This window comes from Zootermopsis nevadensis, unplaced genomic scaffold, assembly GCF_977971745.1.
Source record: "Zootermopsis nevadensis isolate Lab colony 2312 unplaced genomic scaffold, Znev_1.0 Znev_ptg000003l, whole genome shotgun sequence".
Taxonomy (NCBI): domain Eukaryota; kingdom Metazoa; phylum Arthropoda; class Insecta; order Blattodea; family Termopsidae; genus Zootermopsis; species Zootermopsis nevadensis.
This window is the reverse complement of record NW_028259135.1, coordinates 5,589,964-5,606,595: the sequence shown is the minus strand read 5'-3', so window position 1 is coordinate 5,606,595 and position 16,632 is coordinate 5,589,964. Positions and strand designations below refer to the sequence as shown.

Sequence of the window (16,632 nt, the reverse complement as noted above, 5' to 3'; positions counted from 1 at the left end):
TGGCTGTCTTCTGGGCTGTAGCGCCGTGTAGTCTGGTAGAAGATTACTGACATTTCAGAGGTCCTTGCTGCTTTCATCATCGGAACGGTAAGTCATCGCCCTGATGATGGAGGCAGGACACTACACGGTGCTACAGTCCAGAACACAGCCATCCATGAGATGTAAAAATGTTTTCGCATCACGAGGATAAAACCAAGATTTTTCTTGTTGACTGAATGAAGGAAAATGTTTCGTGTGGCTTCCATACATGGTTCAACGATGGTAGGTTTGTATACTGAGATGAGTAAGTATGAGGATCTTCTACGGGACCTCCTTTTGCGATAACAGACAGGGGTTGTAGGTCTATTAATGAAAGCGTCTTAATCACTTTGACGTTTCCAAAGGAACAGACAAACTGGAAAATGTCTTTTAATACTCGACGAACATACCAGCTGCAATGAAGAGGCGACTTTGTAAACTTCAGAGAAAAATAACACTGTTCTGATAAGTTATGAGCCGAATGCACACAGGTCCCAAACACATCACACGTTTTATCATAGTTCAGAATGACTCAAATTACTTTTCTGAGTGGAATAAACAGCTATCGAATATCCCGGACAGCAACTTCCAGTTTCCCATAGTATTTTTAAACACGTGGGCCAAAACATTTGCACTGGGCATCTCCCACTGAGGTTGCTTTTAGTTTGTATAACAGTAAAATTCGGATGTCATTGACGGCCAGAGTGATCGTCCCACGTAAGCGAGACTTGGTAGTGAAAAAGTAAGGCACCAGACCGAAGCATTAAGTACAATTACGTACGTTTCAATGTGACTGAAATCTTCATGTGCCTAAATGTCTTGCAGAAAGTACATGATTCACAAGAACAGATCTGAGAACCTGCTGGTAGCCAATCAGCTCAACGCTGAGCAATTATGAACTCTCAAACTCCAGAAATATATCCCAGGATTAGGATCTATTTATTTAAATCACGTCCGAATTCAAGATGACTCCTTCCAAACATCGGGAACTTAACACTGGTTTTAGATACAAAACAGAAAGACAAAAATATCTTTAGATGCCTTACTAAGGGCTCCCCCCTACACTATTTACCTTGAAAGGTACAAATTGGTAAGTAAAATGCGTATTTTTCAGACAAAATCTTACCGGTATCGGAATACCAAAAAAAATTCTTTGAGGAGAAGGATCACTTTGTGTAGCGTCTGGATATTTTGCAGATAATACCATTCCAAATGACCTGCCACATATGTTTATTACATTATAACCTTCTGTGATTTATTAAGTGTTATTTACCTAGTGTACAAATATATTAAAATATTAGCAGTGATAGAAAGAAGTAAGAAATGTTGATTTCACATTATTACAAAAGAAAGTACTTCTAACACTTGAAATGCCAAAATTCAGATATCTCACTCAGATACATGATTCATTTGGTCTCGAATATATTTATTGTTTCTTGCCTTTAGGAATTTGAAATCGACTTATTTCGTTTCCATGGAAAAATACCAATGGAAATTTCAAATACTTCATACAAATATATATTTCTCCTTCAGAAACCAACATTATCAATTATTAATAGTGTTAGACCAAAATAAGGTACTAACTCAAGTCACTTTCGTGTGCAAAAAAATGTAACAGTGCAAATTGATAATAGCAAAAGTTCTGTAACAAGTCCTGCACGAACAGGACACCTCAGCAGCGGCACAGAGAAATCGGTCCCTTCTCCCGGTCACATTTCCCTGAAGTCAAAATACAGAACTTAACTTTGTGTGAAATGTCCTAACCTTTCTCGACATTGGCAACGAACAAGAAGTGCATCGATGATAGGCCTTTGTGCCGTGTCGCGGGACGCTCAAGTGTTTGCGTTAATTAAATCAATCGGCACATTAAAATATACAGGGGAAATTTCAGTTTGGTATTAAAATGGTCAATTTAATTTATTATTGCTGTGGTAAAAGTTTCTGACGTCAGTTTGCGATAATTAGAAAACAAAATACTGGACACGAAACAAGTTTGTTCTTTTGATAACGGGGATACTTATCCAAATGTAAGTTAATTTGTAAGAGCTAAAATGAATAGAAGTTCCTCATTCAAAACGAATTTTAGACACTAAAAAGCTTCATTTCGTCGCGTAAATTAAAGTACGACATTTTTTTCAAACAGAGCTCCAACAAATCATATATTGCTCACGGAATTATATCACAAATACTGCGTCTAAAATTGTTTTTATTTCCGATGAGAGAAGATTACGTTAAAAAAGCCTAAAATATTAATTCAGATACAAAACTGTTAAAACCTAGTCAGGCAGCTTTGAACCGGCACGCAGATTAAACCATATGCTCTGTTGATGGGTAACACGCCTGTCAATCGATTTATTTACCTTCTATGACATGACGTCTAGATTTTCCTACAGCAGTAACAAATATAAATCCAAAATTGCTGAGAAATGTTAAGCACGTGTCTAGACCTGTTTCTCTATTCCGCAGACATGAGGACTTATGTCATATTAGTTTCACTCTTACGGGTCACCAACGTGATACGTCGTGACCTTCCCGTTGTCGTTGATGACGGACGTAGCTTCCTTGGAACTCTTCCTGACTCCGTCTACGTCACTGCTGCTGCTTGACGAGAACGAGGACACAGAGAAGTTGTTACCGTCTGAAGGTGGAACGCTGCCCATCCGAGTCCCAAGCTCGGGATTACCTTGAGGGGGCGGTGAAATCGATACCGAACCAAAGCCACCTCGAGGACCTAAGCTGGCGGAGGCATGAGCAGAAACTGCACCGCCATCTGAGGGGACCCCACCGCTGCCACCATAATTTGTTGCTTCAGGGAACGCAAACCCATAGTCATTCGGTGCAGGATATGCAGCCCGACTGCTGATGTCACTAAAACCCGGAGCAAGTGAATCACTGGAAACTCCAAGGATTAGTTAACATTATAGCAGCGCCTACCAGAGGCAAGGAACAAACATTAGGAACAAAAATATAACAGTATTTATGTATATCCTCGGCGTGAATACAGTGAAATCGAAACAATAAATTAGTGTTATTATTTATCGCGCTTTCATTTTACAATTGTTATTTATTTTATTTAATTAGTGTTCTGTCTGACGACAGGTCCATATGAAAAGGATCCTTCCATCCTTTTCTCGGACTGGGACCTGTTCATGTACGTTCTTGGCAGATGATCCAGAAGTGGTTTGCCATTGCCTTCTTCTGTGTGTGAATGGAGTAATTGTTGGGATGCCACGGAGAAACCGGGGAAGCCCCCGGAGGAAAACTCCGTGTTGCCTACACCACGGCCTTGCCCAACACAAGTTATAAATTCGGGCACCGCCGGGAATCGAACCCGAGACCCCCAGAAATTATTTCCCATCCTGCTGGTCTGAAAGAAATACAGGCTTGCAGCATTACCATCGTTTCCATCCATGTCCGTTCGTCCGCCACGTTAATTCTTAAGTAGCCCCTCCGACATATTTTCATCAAAGCTGTTATACCGTCTGAGGCTTCAGGCAGGGCATTATATGGGGTGTTATCTGATATTTTACCAGAGGTTTCAGCTGAAATGCTATCCAAGGCCTCTGCTGGAACAATATCTGAGGCTTCAGTTATGAAACTACGCGAGGTTATGTCTGGTGTAATGTTCAACTTTTATATCGCGACGCTACATGAGTCTTTAGCTAAGATATTGCGTGAGGCTACAGTTAGAATACTATCTTAGGTTTTGGCTGGTACAATATCCGAGGCTTCAGCTAAGACAATGTCTGAGACTTCAGTCACTGCACTTAAATGTCGTGTCAGGTTAGGTTAGATAATGGCGTGGTCAGTCCTCCCACGAAACTCGCAAGTTTTAACGAGGGTTTTATCAGACGAGTTGCAGAATAGCATTTGACTTACTTTCATGAAATCCGATACAGATGCCTGAACTTAAATTACATAAATTGAAACTCAAAAGAGAATAACCTATTCCAAAATAATACACACGTTTCTTCGGCGTATTATAGAAATAATGAATTCGTTTCCTTGTTGCTGCAAGATCTAACAGTGAAACTGGTTTCGACACAATCTTCTTACACTAACCCTCGTCTGAAATCGGAAATACGAGGTCCAACATATAATACAAGTCCTTGCCGACACACAAATGCCTCGAGAAAAAGCGACATCCGAAATTATTAACTACGACAGTAATGAAAATTCTCATGTGTTCTTGAAGGGTCTGAAGGTAAAATGAGCATTGCAGTGTGAGTAATGTGTAGAAATGGGGCCCCATAACAGAAATCAATGGAGAACTGTTGGCAGAGAGGTAAGCGTACTATCGCACAAACCGGCATCGAAGTACCGAGCGCAGGATGATAGTACACCGCTCTCCGGATATACCGCGTGTCTTACTGCCTGACACTGCCGTTGGAAATAAATTCCGAGGCAAATATTAACGTTCTTTTGAAAATATGATCTTGCAAAAACGATTATCCCGTAAAAAGAAACAAAAAAATACAGACTTTTTAAAAGAAGTGATCAAATAAATTACTCAGATTTTTTTACAATTATCTATTGCTACATGTTTTTTGTGAACATAAATATTTTTTTAAAAATTCGTTTCTTCACACATTAGTATCAACCCTTCCCAAGTGGATTTTTTTGGTCTGCAAGTGGGATTAAAAAAATTAATGCACGGAATAGAGCGACGTAAATATCGCAAATATGGTCGCATTTCACTCGCGTATATATTCGGAGTCCGTTCGGAGCGAAAATCAATGAATTGGGAAAAAAATTGTGGGCATCGGTTACAGCGCGGTTGTCTTATAACGCGGGTCAACCCCCCCCCCCCCCCAACCGGGGACCGGTGTACGTAGAAAGCTCTAGTAGATGGCGCCTGTCAACTGTTGAATTGCAGAAGTGGAACAGGAATGATAAACCCCCCAAGCAATTCACGATTTTCACAGAAACTCCGTGGTGCAGTGTAATAATTGCTTAAAATTTAACCCACAACTTCGAAATCTGTTTCTCCAAGATCCATTTGTATCATCTACGTTACTAATCAGCCCCAAGCGCTTGTTTCTCGAGGCTGTGGACATATAAATGGAAAAGAACCAAATTTTATTTAGAACATATATACACAGGGTTCGCCACAGTGGTCTAGCGGTCAGAACACTAGCCTTGTAAGCCTGGGGTCCCGGGTTCAATTCCCGGTGGTGCTCAAATTTATAACTTGTGTTGGGCAAGGCCGTGGTCTAGGCATCACGGAGTTTTCCTCCGGGGGCTTCCCCGGTTTCTCCGTGGCATCCCAACAATTACTCCACTCACACACAGAAGAAGGCAATGGCAAACCACTTCTGATCATCTCTGCCAAGAATGTATATATGTATGAGCAGGTCCCTGACAACCTGAAGAGGTTGGAAGGATCCTGTTCATAATATATGGACCTGTCGTCAGACAGAACACTACAAATAAAAAAATATACACAGGCTTATAACAGACTGGACATATTTTGTTATCCCTGAATTGCTTGCCTATAAAATGTTTAATGAAGCTTAAATGTCGTTTACAACGAGAAAATTACTCTAGTATTTTGTCATTGATACCACGTCTCATCTTCGTCTGTTCAACGTCGAGTAGCAAATGGCGAATGACATTTTTCTGGGCTGATCAACTATTGCCCGCATTTGGAATTCCAAGAAAATACCTGATTCACATCAGCGGGTTTCGAGACGATTATAACAGCTGTTTGCACTCTTTTGTTTCTTCTGCGAACCTTAAGGCGGGCATAGTACAGAATGTTCAATCCCGCACCCCGATAGAGACAGCAACGCATTTTTTTTTATATGCGAACAAAATTAAAGCTGAGATCGGCAGATGTGGGTTACCGAGACCTGTAGATTCAAGGCCTCTTTCGTAAGGCAAAGCTTCAGGAAACAGAGCGAAATCTTATCTGTGACTGCCGGAAGTAAGTTATCATGAGTCACTTCCGGTTATCCTGTGCAGAAGCGATCTTCAGCACAGGGTGAAAATCCCAGTCAGATTTGGTGAAAGGCGAATCGTACCTAGAAGCAGAACTAGCGTGACCTCTCGGCAGAGTCAGACAAGTTATGTTGTAACCTGCACGAACAATAGAAGGTCTGTGGCCATTAGTCGGACGTAAACTGTGTTGAAGTTCTACACACAGCTCGAAACTGAACATAAAACTACACACAAAATTCATAATTTTTTAACAAACATACTTAATAAGATTTTTGGACGTCGCAATGCGTTTTCATATTCAAGTCGAAAAATAAATACAGTCCTATTGTAGTCCCAAATTTATATCTGGAGATGTTTTAACAGTTACACGCTAATTTTAATTTAAATATCGTATTTTCAAAAATTCTAGGTCAATGGTCAAATTTGAAGCCCCGGAAAACATAACTGTGCTGAATATATTAGTGTAATAGTTCATTGTATAGACCGTTTTGTGAGCTTTAAAATGAGCATAACATGAACTACGAATCTCAATTAGGGCGAAACTTGGGCGACTTTTTCCAAAACAATAGCGCGCAGAAACACCGCTGAAGTGACATATCCGGCCCTATTTCTTGCCACGGAGGCTGAACAGATGTGCGTCGGAGCGGGGCCAACTGCACATCTGGGAGAGAGACACTTCTAGTCTCGTAATGACTCACATTTACGGTTACCTTCCTCGGTACAGCTTCGCCTTCTTGCAAACCTAACTGTGCAGAACGCTGCACCAAGTGTTTGCACTTACTTCGTGGCGTAAGCCTGCTGCTGTGCTAGGTGCTCCATGAAGGTCAGATACTGCTGGAACAGCGAGTTGAAGTCGGCTGGCTGATACCCCACGTAGGGGCTCTGAGCCCCGTACCCGTCAGCTCCCGGGAACGCGAAGCCGCTAGGGTTCACAGAGTTGTAACCTGCGGGGTGGACAGAACGCATGCCTTAAAAACAAAACATCTACTGAGATATTTAAGGTACAAATCGTGTTTATACCGTTCTTGTAAATATGTCTTAAGCCCATGCAAATCCTGTTTCGCTTATGACTTCTGTCACCGTTAAAATTGTATTTGAGTTTCAAGTAAATCAGCGGTCATTTCGTACCGATGGACTAGGATCAAATGTTCCGACGAGTTGCATCGTAATCTCACGTACGTCCGTATTGGTCGAGTGTTTTCGGATAAACGAACACTAGATGGACCGCATACAAGTTAAAAGTGCGATGCACCTTCGAGGAACTTTTGATCAGCTGAATGGCAGTCACCACTGCAGCTATCGCACCTAGTGTCCCGTCGGAGTACCCGCCCCTGCCACTGAAGCCGGAGCTTGAACCAGAACCACTCCCGCTGGACGCGAAAGAAACAGCGCCGGATCCAGACTTGGAAGCTGCGGGGACGTCGCGACGCCTCCGAACCAGAAGCCAAGGGTAAACAGGCACGTCCACCAGAAATCTGTGACCTTGAAGAAGAAGGGATACAGTAAGAGGCACAAATATGAAAAAGGCGTCGTTGATGAAAAGCTTGGAAAGGGTGCGTCAAATTGAAGGCGTCGCAAAGTAATGTTCGTAAACAAAACAACGCGACATCACACATATCGTCTGTAAACATTTATTACTGAAGTCTGGACGAATCTGTGCGCTCAAGATCCATTAGAAATAGAAAGCAATGGGATCAGAGAGGGCGGAGGGGTAAAAGAAACAGGGGGACGTAAAATAATACACAGCCAGAATAGTGAAATGGGTGATAATCAACTTGTCGCTACCGACTCCGTTCTTCATAAAACTATTTATAAAAATTAACGTTGATCAAATACAAAATTCCGTGCAAAATGATATTACAGCGCCCTTAAGTATTCTGGAACGTGTTTTAAAAAAATTTCAACATAAAACACGTCTGGGGAAGGAACTTGGCACATGTCACCAAAAAAAATGGCCAAGAAAGACAATTGATAAGCTTGATTTTGAGAAGTCTGCGATTTGTTGAACGATAAACAAATTTCATACTAAAAAATATGAGCGTCGTTACGTGCACTCATAAAAATTATTGTCAGTGGCGGACTGTGGGGCCCTTAGGAAAATAATTACGGATTTAGGTTTCAGGTGGAAAAACTGTAAAATAATTGATAAGTTGCAATCGAAGAGAATATTCGTGCAGCAAGAATAGCATTTTTGTAAAGTTTAAGTCGTCAGAGAGAGAAGGGGCGTGCTGTCATCCACAGGGATGAAACGTAAATTCACTTCGCACACAAAAGACAATGCCTAGAGTGACGGTGGGGACGCCATCTTCTTGGACCAGTCTGCAAAGGGCAGCGAAGCATCGTCGTTGGCGGTGAGCATGGCGTAATTCCAAATGTTTTAATCGGGGGAAAAATCCGGAGATTATCATCGCGAAATGAATTTTATTAACGATGAAATTCAGGTCGAAACAGAGTTAATTCCAGATTTTCAGACAAATTCAGTGTCAGTAATGGATGACAAGAGCCACGGTGGTCTAGCGGTTAGAACGCTGGCCTTGTAATCCTGGGGTCTCGGATTCGATTCCCTGCGGTGCCCGAATTTATAACTTGTGTTGGGCAAGGCCGTGGTCTAGGCAACACGGAGTTTTCCTCCGGGGGCTTCCCCGGTTTCTCCGTGGCATCCCAACAATTACTCCATTCACACACGGAAGAAGGCAATGGCAAACCACTTCTGGATCATCTGCCAAGAACGTATATGAACAGGTCCCAGTCCGAGAAAAGGATGGAAGGATCCTGTTCATATGGACCTGTCGTCAGACAGAACACTAAATAAAATAATGGATGACAGCGCAGCTTATCATGCAATCTGGAAAAAGTGTAAGTATCGATTGTCTCTCAGATCGTGACGTTCCTTAATGTGTAAGCCCGAATCCACTTTCCGCCATATAATCCAGATATTAATCCGGCTTAACTGATATGGGCGTCTGTTAAACGCAGAAAGAACGCGTGTTTACGCCTCGATAATGCTGTGAAATTGGATGAGGAAAAGTTCATTATCGTAACAATGGAATAATGGAACTCGAGGTGTAACAATGCCCGTCAGCGCGAACAGAATTACTTGCGGCTTAAACCTATTATTGACGTATCAGAAGCACAAAGCGACATTGATAACACCAGTAGTAACAATAATTAGTAGAAGGAAGAATGAAGTACAGAAGAAGAAGACGGATAACTTGAATAGAAGCTTTGTAAAATGTTCACCAGCCACTGGAAATAATTCAATCTGTACAAATATTTGGTCTTTGTGACTGAGGAAAGTCCTTCGCCTACGTTCGTCACGAGCAGCGTCGATACCCTCCCTCCCTCCCTCTCTCTCTCTCTCTCGTATAACTCGCGATCTGCCCAACGCCTTGTAAAGTTTAGAACAAACATCAAGTTCAAAATGCAGTAGTTTTCCTGCCAACAAAGAATCGATAACTAAACGAGACATCGACCGTCAGCATAGCACACCAGCGGTTCAAGGTCATATCCAATGGTGTTTTTCTGTGTTGGTCCCTCCGGTGAAAGTTTATTTAATTACAGAAGATGAATACAGTTCATGGATGTCACTGTTGTTTCAGCCATGTCCAATTGGCAGACACATTGGGAAAAATAGATTTTGTTGGTGGATTTTTGAAACACGTCTCGGGACGGCTTTGGAAGCCAAGCGTAAAAGTGAGGTTAGAATTAAAATATATATAAACGAAAGAGATGCGGAGATGTGAATTTGAATTTACTGTCTCGGTGTAAACGTCAACATCGGGTTCTTGTAACTCAAGAATATTTTGGGGTCTCCGTTAAAGGCAAGTAATTCTTCATCCGCGATCTAGACGTTGTCTGCCAGGGTATTCCCGTGAAGAGCGATACTTATCCGTTAAGTCTCAGGTCATGACGTCACTTCCACGTCACATGAACGTGTTCCAAGGTGACTCGCATGTTTACTCAATTCCTAATTGCTCCCAATGTAGGAATGACGTATGTTGATCTCAACAAATGAGCAGTTTCAGCTCCATAAAATGTCACAATTTAAATGTTCTGGGAAGACGGTAAAAAAAAAGTGACAGTGGAACCACGGTTCCGGAGAATCTGATGTAAATACGTCTATACGGAAAGGAAGTTTATATATTAGATTTAATTACAACAATATTAACAACAATGCCGAGTAAACAGATGACGTTTCTTAGGTAACATAACAATGCACGCAAGCTGACCATTGTTGTCGATCCATATTAACACATTGTTGATATGGATCTTACACGTTTTCCTTTCACTTTTTACCGAATGACCCTTCCGTATAGATGTATTTACGTAAAAAAAACTATGGACAAATAACACTGAAGTGTCCACATTAGATTGTATACAGTTGTAATGCTGTAATTGACTTCGTTCAAAACACGCAACAAGTAACACAGGCCAGATGAGAGGCCTCTTTGAAGTTCACTCCACAGGACAATTTCGTATTTGTTATATTCACAAAATAAATTCGACTGTAAAATTCGTCTGCTTATGCCTTTTTAAAGGTAAAGAACTCAGCTTATCTGGTGACTGTCAAAGCAGTTTTGTTGACCTGGAAGCAATATGAACTATGAACATAATAGTTGTAAATAGCGAAGTTACAAAACACAAATATTACTAGTAGAGAAAAGTATAGATAATGTACATGCCTTTGTGTTTATTTATATGATAAATAATAAACATGAAGCTATAATAGGTGCAGTAAACTCTACTCCGAGTGTCTTTATCCAACGCGGATTGGATTACGCGCGTAGAAATGAATGCCAGCATTTGTTTTCGAACACGTCAAATTGGTTCATAGCACCGTAAGAAAAATGTCAGTCCTGTTTTAAAAAGCTGAAGACGGCTCAGCGTCTGCACGTGTATTTGTTAAACCACTTCGCTTTGTTTTATTAAGCACACGTAACAGTGTAAATATTTAGCTCGATTGCCTTCGCCTTTCAATCTCTGGCTCGCTTACTCTGCTACCGCAATAATTTATGTCGTATTGTTGCAATTTTTTGACGTAAATACGTCTATACGGAAGAGTTATCCGGCAAAACGTGAAAGGAAAACGTGTAAGATCCATATCAGCAATGTGTTAATACGGATTGACAACAATGGTCAGCTTGCGTGCATTGTTGTTACCTAGGGAACGTCATCTGATTACTCGGCATTGTTGTTAATATTGTTGTAATTAAAGCTAATTTATAAACTTCCTTTCCGTATAGACGTATTTACGTCAGATTCTCCGGAACCATGGTTCCACTGTCAACGTTTTATCGTTCATAACATTGCCGCTGGACTGCATTATGGAGTCAACACGTAAATGAAAAAAGCAAAGAAAATCCCAAGGTTATGGTTGGAATTCCCTGGCCAAGAGTCTTGAACGCATTCAGAAAAATAGTTTGTTTAATTCAAGATAAACGTATAAGCCTACAAATGCTTCGTTACCTGCGTTTTGCAATTATAAACAGTTGGTATCAGGATTTCACACTTCGTTAACAGGCAACAAATATCCTTCTGTTCTAAGCTAACAATGAGCTTTGTAGCAGACCTGCTGTTAATATGTCTGGTAAGAGACTTTTTCAAGCCACATTGTTTGTTCAAATCTATCCGTCGATAATTGCCATTTTTGGTACTTGATGCAATATTATGTTAATGTGAGCATTGTCTTGATATATATTTTTTTCTCATGCTGACTCAGTAATTAGCTCTTGGACCTGTTCAGATACACTTCACAATAAAGTAGTGTTTTTAATTCACAATGCTAGAATTGTACGTTTTGATGCTTTCACGGCGGTGAGTCTGAAGATGGCTGTCAATTATTTTCTGTTTACGCGCCAAGTTTTCTGGATACCCTTATGCCTAATTTTCTAAAAAAAAGTTGACAGTGGAACCACGGTTCCGGAGAATTAGACGTAAATACGTCTATACGGAAAGGAAGTTTATATATTGGCTTTATTCTAAATATTTCATTTATACATGATTTACAATTGAGTAACGTTTGATTAAGACTTTGCTTATTTAACTTGAATTAGTTACGCTTAAGATGGGTCTGTTGTAGCTGAATGTAATAAAATGTAATGTTATTTTATTTATTTAGTGTTCTGTCTGACGACAGGTCCATATGAACAGGATCCTTCCATCCTTTTCTCGGACTGGGACCTGTTCATATACGTTCTTGGCAGATGATCCAGAAGTGGTTGCCATTGCCTTCTTCTGTGTGTGAATGGAGTAATTGTTGGGATGCCACGGAGAAACCGGGGAAGCCCCCGGAGGAAAACTCCGTGTTGCCTAGACCACGGCCTTGCCCAACACAAGTTAAAAATTCGGGCACCGCCGGGAATCGAACCCGAGACCCCCAGGATTACAAGGCCAGCGTTCTAACCGCTGTAAGGTAAGGTAATGTAATGTTTTATAAGTAACAACAATGCCGAGTAAACAATTGACGTTTCCTGGGTAACCAGGTTACACTTTTTCATTTCCGTTTTTCGTTCCCCTTTTTTGCCGAATGACCCTTCAATATAGACGTATTTACGTCAAAAGAAAAAATAAACTCGATATTTGTCCTTGCCAAGAAGAATTTTTACTTCGAAGCACAAATTCAATTTCTTTCGGACTCTGCATAGTTTTACAAGGAAAAAGTCTTTACATATTCCCGCTGTTATTTCTACGACGTGCCGTTTTCTTAGACACAGGAATAAAACAGACAGACTGGTTCTGGCTCTCATGTAATATTATCATCATCGTTAAACAATGCCTTTGACGAGTGAACAATCATTTGACATAAGCGAGCTTCGTTTATTTAAAGCCTGCCTGGTACATTTCCTGACCTCAGTTACGCAGTTGGTATTCCAAGGCCGTCCATGTCGCATGTCTGCTGTCCCTACGAAGTTTACAAAGGGGGGGGGGGGGGGGTGCAGAACAGCCTTGGACCCTGTACGCACTTTCTGCAAACAAGTATCGAACATCGGACTCACAGATGGAACAAAACGTAGAACCTAGAAGCATTACTACGAATTCGCAATCAGTAAAATGGCAGTCCTGTTTTGGCGAATAATGCTTTGATGTACATTACAAATTATTACAGAGAGCCATCGATTGGTAAGGATTCACGTGATCAAGAAAGGGTAAGACAAGGCTAAGCCATCTGACACTGCTCTTTAGCCAGCTGATTTCTGTTTAATTTTTTGTTACTAGTAAATTAATAAGAAGAATTTATCGAGAGTCGCTGTCACCTGCTTTTTATTCGGAAGGTCCTGCCTTCAAATCTGGGCCCTGGTGACACCTATCTCGACTTCGGTTGTACGCGGTTTTCCAAACAACTAATAGTCTTCTTCACTTCCTTGCCCACAGATGAACAGCCTCCCGAGATCCACAATCATAACAAAACACAGCTGTGTGAGTACAAACTCAGGCAAATGCCTCTAACTACGTTCCAGACACGAGCTAATCTGCAAAAGGGGCCGTTTTCAGACTTCTTATTTATTTACGTACTATTTGTGGTCACAAGACGTGTCCTCACAGTTACGAAAGACAATACCGCGTATGTGAAATCACTGCGAGCCACCGAACACTTCAGCACGACTGAATCCGCCAAGACAAAACACCATCTTACGTAACACTTCCCTTTCCGACTGAAATCACACTCGCCATTGAGAATACAGCGCGTCAACCAAGGCTGCTTCCTTCTGCACTTTGAAGGCAGACGCTAATTAACCCGAGTAATTATAAATGTCACGTCTTCAGTTCTTGGGTCGCTCAATGCCATCAGAACATTTATAACATAATTAACTACCTTACCAACTAGTTTGATGTGTAATTAATGCAAGCAGGAAAGCAGAGGACGTTTCAGAGGTCCTTGCTGCCTCCAGCATCGGGGCCATGAGTCATGATGTAGGCAGCAGGGACCTCTGAAACGTCGGTAAACTTCTACCAGACTACACGACGCCACAACCCAGAAGACAGACATCTTCAGACTCACCGCCGTGAAAAAATCAAATGCTACTTAAAATTAACTCGAATTAGAAGCAATAATTATAATATCAAATCTAAAACTTCTTGACGATGGTGATGAGTCTTTTGAATAAAAATTTTCTTGGATATTATCCATCGTCTAATAAAATATAAAACGTAAAACGACGTTTCGGAGATGGGGCTCTGTCTCCGTCTTCAGGTTCCTACACAGTTGGGCCCACTAGATAGAGCTAATCCCTATCTCCGGACCTAGATAGGGATTAGCTCTATCTAGTGGGCCCAACTGTGTAGGAACCTGAAGACGAAGATAGAGCCCCATCTCCGAAACGTCGTTTTACGTTTTATATACTAGACGATGGATAATATCCAAGAAAATTTTTATTCAATAATTATAATGTCGTCTTACAGTAGCAGAACGTAAATTATAAAATTTAATTACAGTTATTTGTGAAAATACATTTTATTACCGTTTTCAGGCCCGATGGACCCTTCCTGTGGAGAAAAGGCGATGGTTGAAGCTGCAGCCATCAGGAGCAGTAGCATGGTTGCGGTTGTCATGGTTACTGAACACTGCGTAACAACGCCTTCACTTGTTTTAATATACGAGAAGAATGCTCAGTTATGCTGACACGTGAAGTAATGATGTTGTTATGACTCAGGTACCACTTTTGTAACCCGTCTTGAGGGCCATCGTGACGAAATCCGAAGACGCACGAAGGTAACCGAAGAACGTTGATGTTTCTTATCTTGGGTTTGGTCATGGGATGTGAGTAGCCATCAGGAAGAGGCAAGGCGTTGTTTTTGTCGCAATTTGCACCGGTTTGCAGTCCGGGGTCCGTCAATGTTTGGACGCTCCGAGGGAACAGAGTGCTACAGACGGAGGCGCAATACGAAATGTTTTTTTCTAAGAGCGAGGAAGTTTAGAGGATGAGAAAATATTACATAATTATCCTTTTCCAGATAGAAAAATCGGTGTTCGTCGATGTTGATTACGCGTGAATAAACACACATCAACACCACATGTGGCATTAGGTAAAGATTACATGTCTTGGAGTGCCGCCACTATCAGATATGTTAATGGATTAAGCGTCAAATATCACTACAAAATAAATATATAATAGAATGGCGTGGTTCCATACTCATAAATAATAACTGGTGAAGTCTGGAGCTTTAACACATAGTAAGTGTTTAATAAACAATGGTAAAATCATAAGAGTCAATATGAAAATCATGGTAAAATACGGCAAAGTTTTGCTTGAATATTGATGAATGTAAGACTGGAAATGTATCGAGTAAAATGTAGATCTGGATTCGATTTTCAGATGCCCGAGTTCGTAAGTGTCTTCTTTAGAGACATCCACAGATGATCTACGACGTTCGCAGAAGACCAACAGCTTCTGCTTTATACTCCCATACTTAAGGCAGATCCAACGTTACTTACGTAGCTAACCTGCCTACAGTTGCAAAACACAACTTCGCATGACACCTGCTGCCCTGATCTTCGGTTTTACATCACACGTTTTTCACGACCGCTAATGAATTTCAATTAAAATGAATTCTTCTGAGTTGTCGGTGACGTTGTGGGGGTCCCAAATGGTCCGCAAACTTTATTCCGTCCTAACTACATTGGAAAACTACTTACCAAACTCTACAAATCAAATGAATAACTCCGTTTCAGACACAAATGTCACTCTTTTATTGTTATATTTGTATCACGTCATGCATACAAGATCTGGTCACAAACCCTTTTCTGAAGAGTTTATTTAAAAATTGTAGAAAAGTGCGAGAATATTTAAAATGGAATATCGAGATTGGATTCAGCTGCTACAGCATTAGAAGGGGCCGGTGCTAGATTTTTTAGGGAGTGGCAATGAATCTTCGGCTTCAACAAAAGACGGAATTTCTTGACAGAAGTTGGCTATTTTCTGGGGGTTTCCACTGTGAAATATGGCATAAATTTCCCGGCGTTTCAAGAGCGCTGTCTCCATCATAAGAATCACTCTGAAACGTGTAAAATTATATCAAACTTCTTGGTGCAACATCCCACAAAATAGCCATCATCATCATTATTATCATCATCACACGCAACAGATCATCGTCTCACGGAATTTTGACTGCGGGAAAAGGAACATCGGATTTTTTCAACATTTTCTTAAAAATTTTACGGCAGGTCGATCAGTGTGCTTTGCTGCAAAATACTGCGGTCTCTCAAAAGCTCTTAGAAGGTTTTGTCCGCAGGTGGATCTTTAAGGCACATTCGTCGAAAAGCCCTCTGCACGAGATCAACAGACTTAAGTCCAGTGAGCTTGACAACGCCTTGCGCTTTCGATTACTGTGGACGCCGATAATGTAAGCAACACAGAAGCAGTGCTGAGCTATCCAATATGGTCAAAATCACAGTACCAAATCGCTACCAAGAACTATTTCCGACGTGCTTAACTTCTGTGCTAAATATCGCCATGTTACTTTATTGGTGAAACAAATTACATTCGCTTAAAAGCCCCGGATATGAGGTTATTCAAGGCGGTGTGTCCGAAGATGGCTGTAGTCTGGCAGATCTATTTAATCCTATCCTCCCGTCTGCACCAAACTCGTCCCTGTTGTTAAGGTCTTCAGTCAAAATACAGCGGCTGAATCCACCCAACCAATTCCTCCTAATTCGGTCGGAGGAGTTACGTAACG

General features: G+C 41.2%; 1 protein-coding gene across 2 annotated transcripts; it reads right to left on the bottom strand.

Moving 5' to 3' along the window:
• Nucleotides 1-1,231: 1,231 nt before the first annotated feature.
• On the bottom strand, nucleotides 1,232-14,613 carry LOC110832702 (uncharacterized). 2 transcript variants are annotated; one of them, XM_022069949.2, is made up of 4 exons: nucleotides 14,418-14,613; nucleotides 7,264-7,440; nucleotides 6,740-6,902; nucleotides 1,232-2,886 (listed from the first exon to the last, which is right to left on the bottom strand). In XM_022069949.2, exons 1-4 carry the CDS (start codon nucleotides 14,506-14,508, stop codon nucleotides 2,517-2,519), a joined length of 801 nt encoding a protein of 266 aa, XP_021925641.1. In that variant the 5' UTR covers nucleotides 14,509-14,613; the 3' UTR covers nucleotides 1,232-2,516. The 2 variants fall into 2 exon arrangements, with proteins under 2 accessions (XP_021925641.1, XP_021925649.1); XM_022069957.2 differs by lacking the exon at nucleotides 7,264-7,440.
• Between the last annotated feature and the right edge of the window lie 2,019 nt (nucleotides 14,614-16,632).

Coding starts and splice junctions, on each gene's coding strand:
- LOC110832702 (XM_022069949.2), bottom strand. CDS start 14,508: ATGACAACCGCAACCATGCTACTGCTCCTGATGGCTGCAGCTTCAACC. Junction 7,441..14,417: donor GTCCATCGGGCCTGAAAACG/GTAATAAAATGT, acceptor TTCTTCTTCAAG/GTCACAGATTTCTGGTGGAC. Junction 6,903..7,263: donor GTACTCCGACGGGACACTAG/GTGCGATAGCTG, acceptor TCCACCCCGCAG/GTTACAACTCTGTGAACCCT.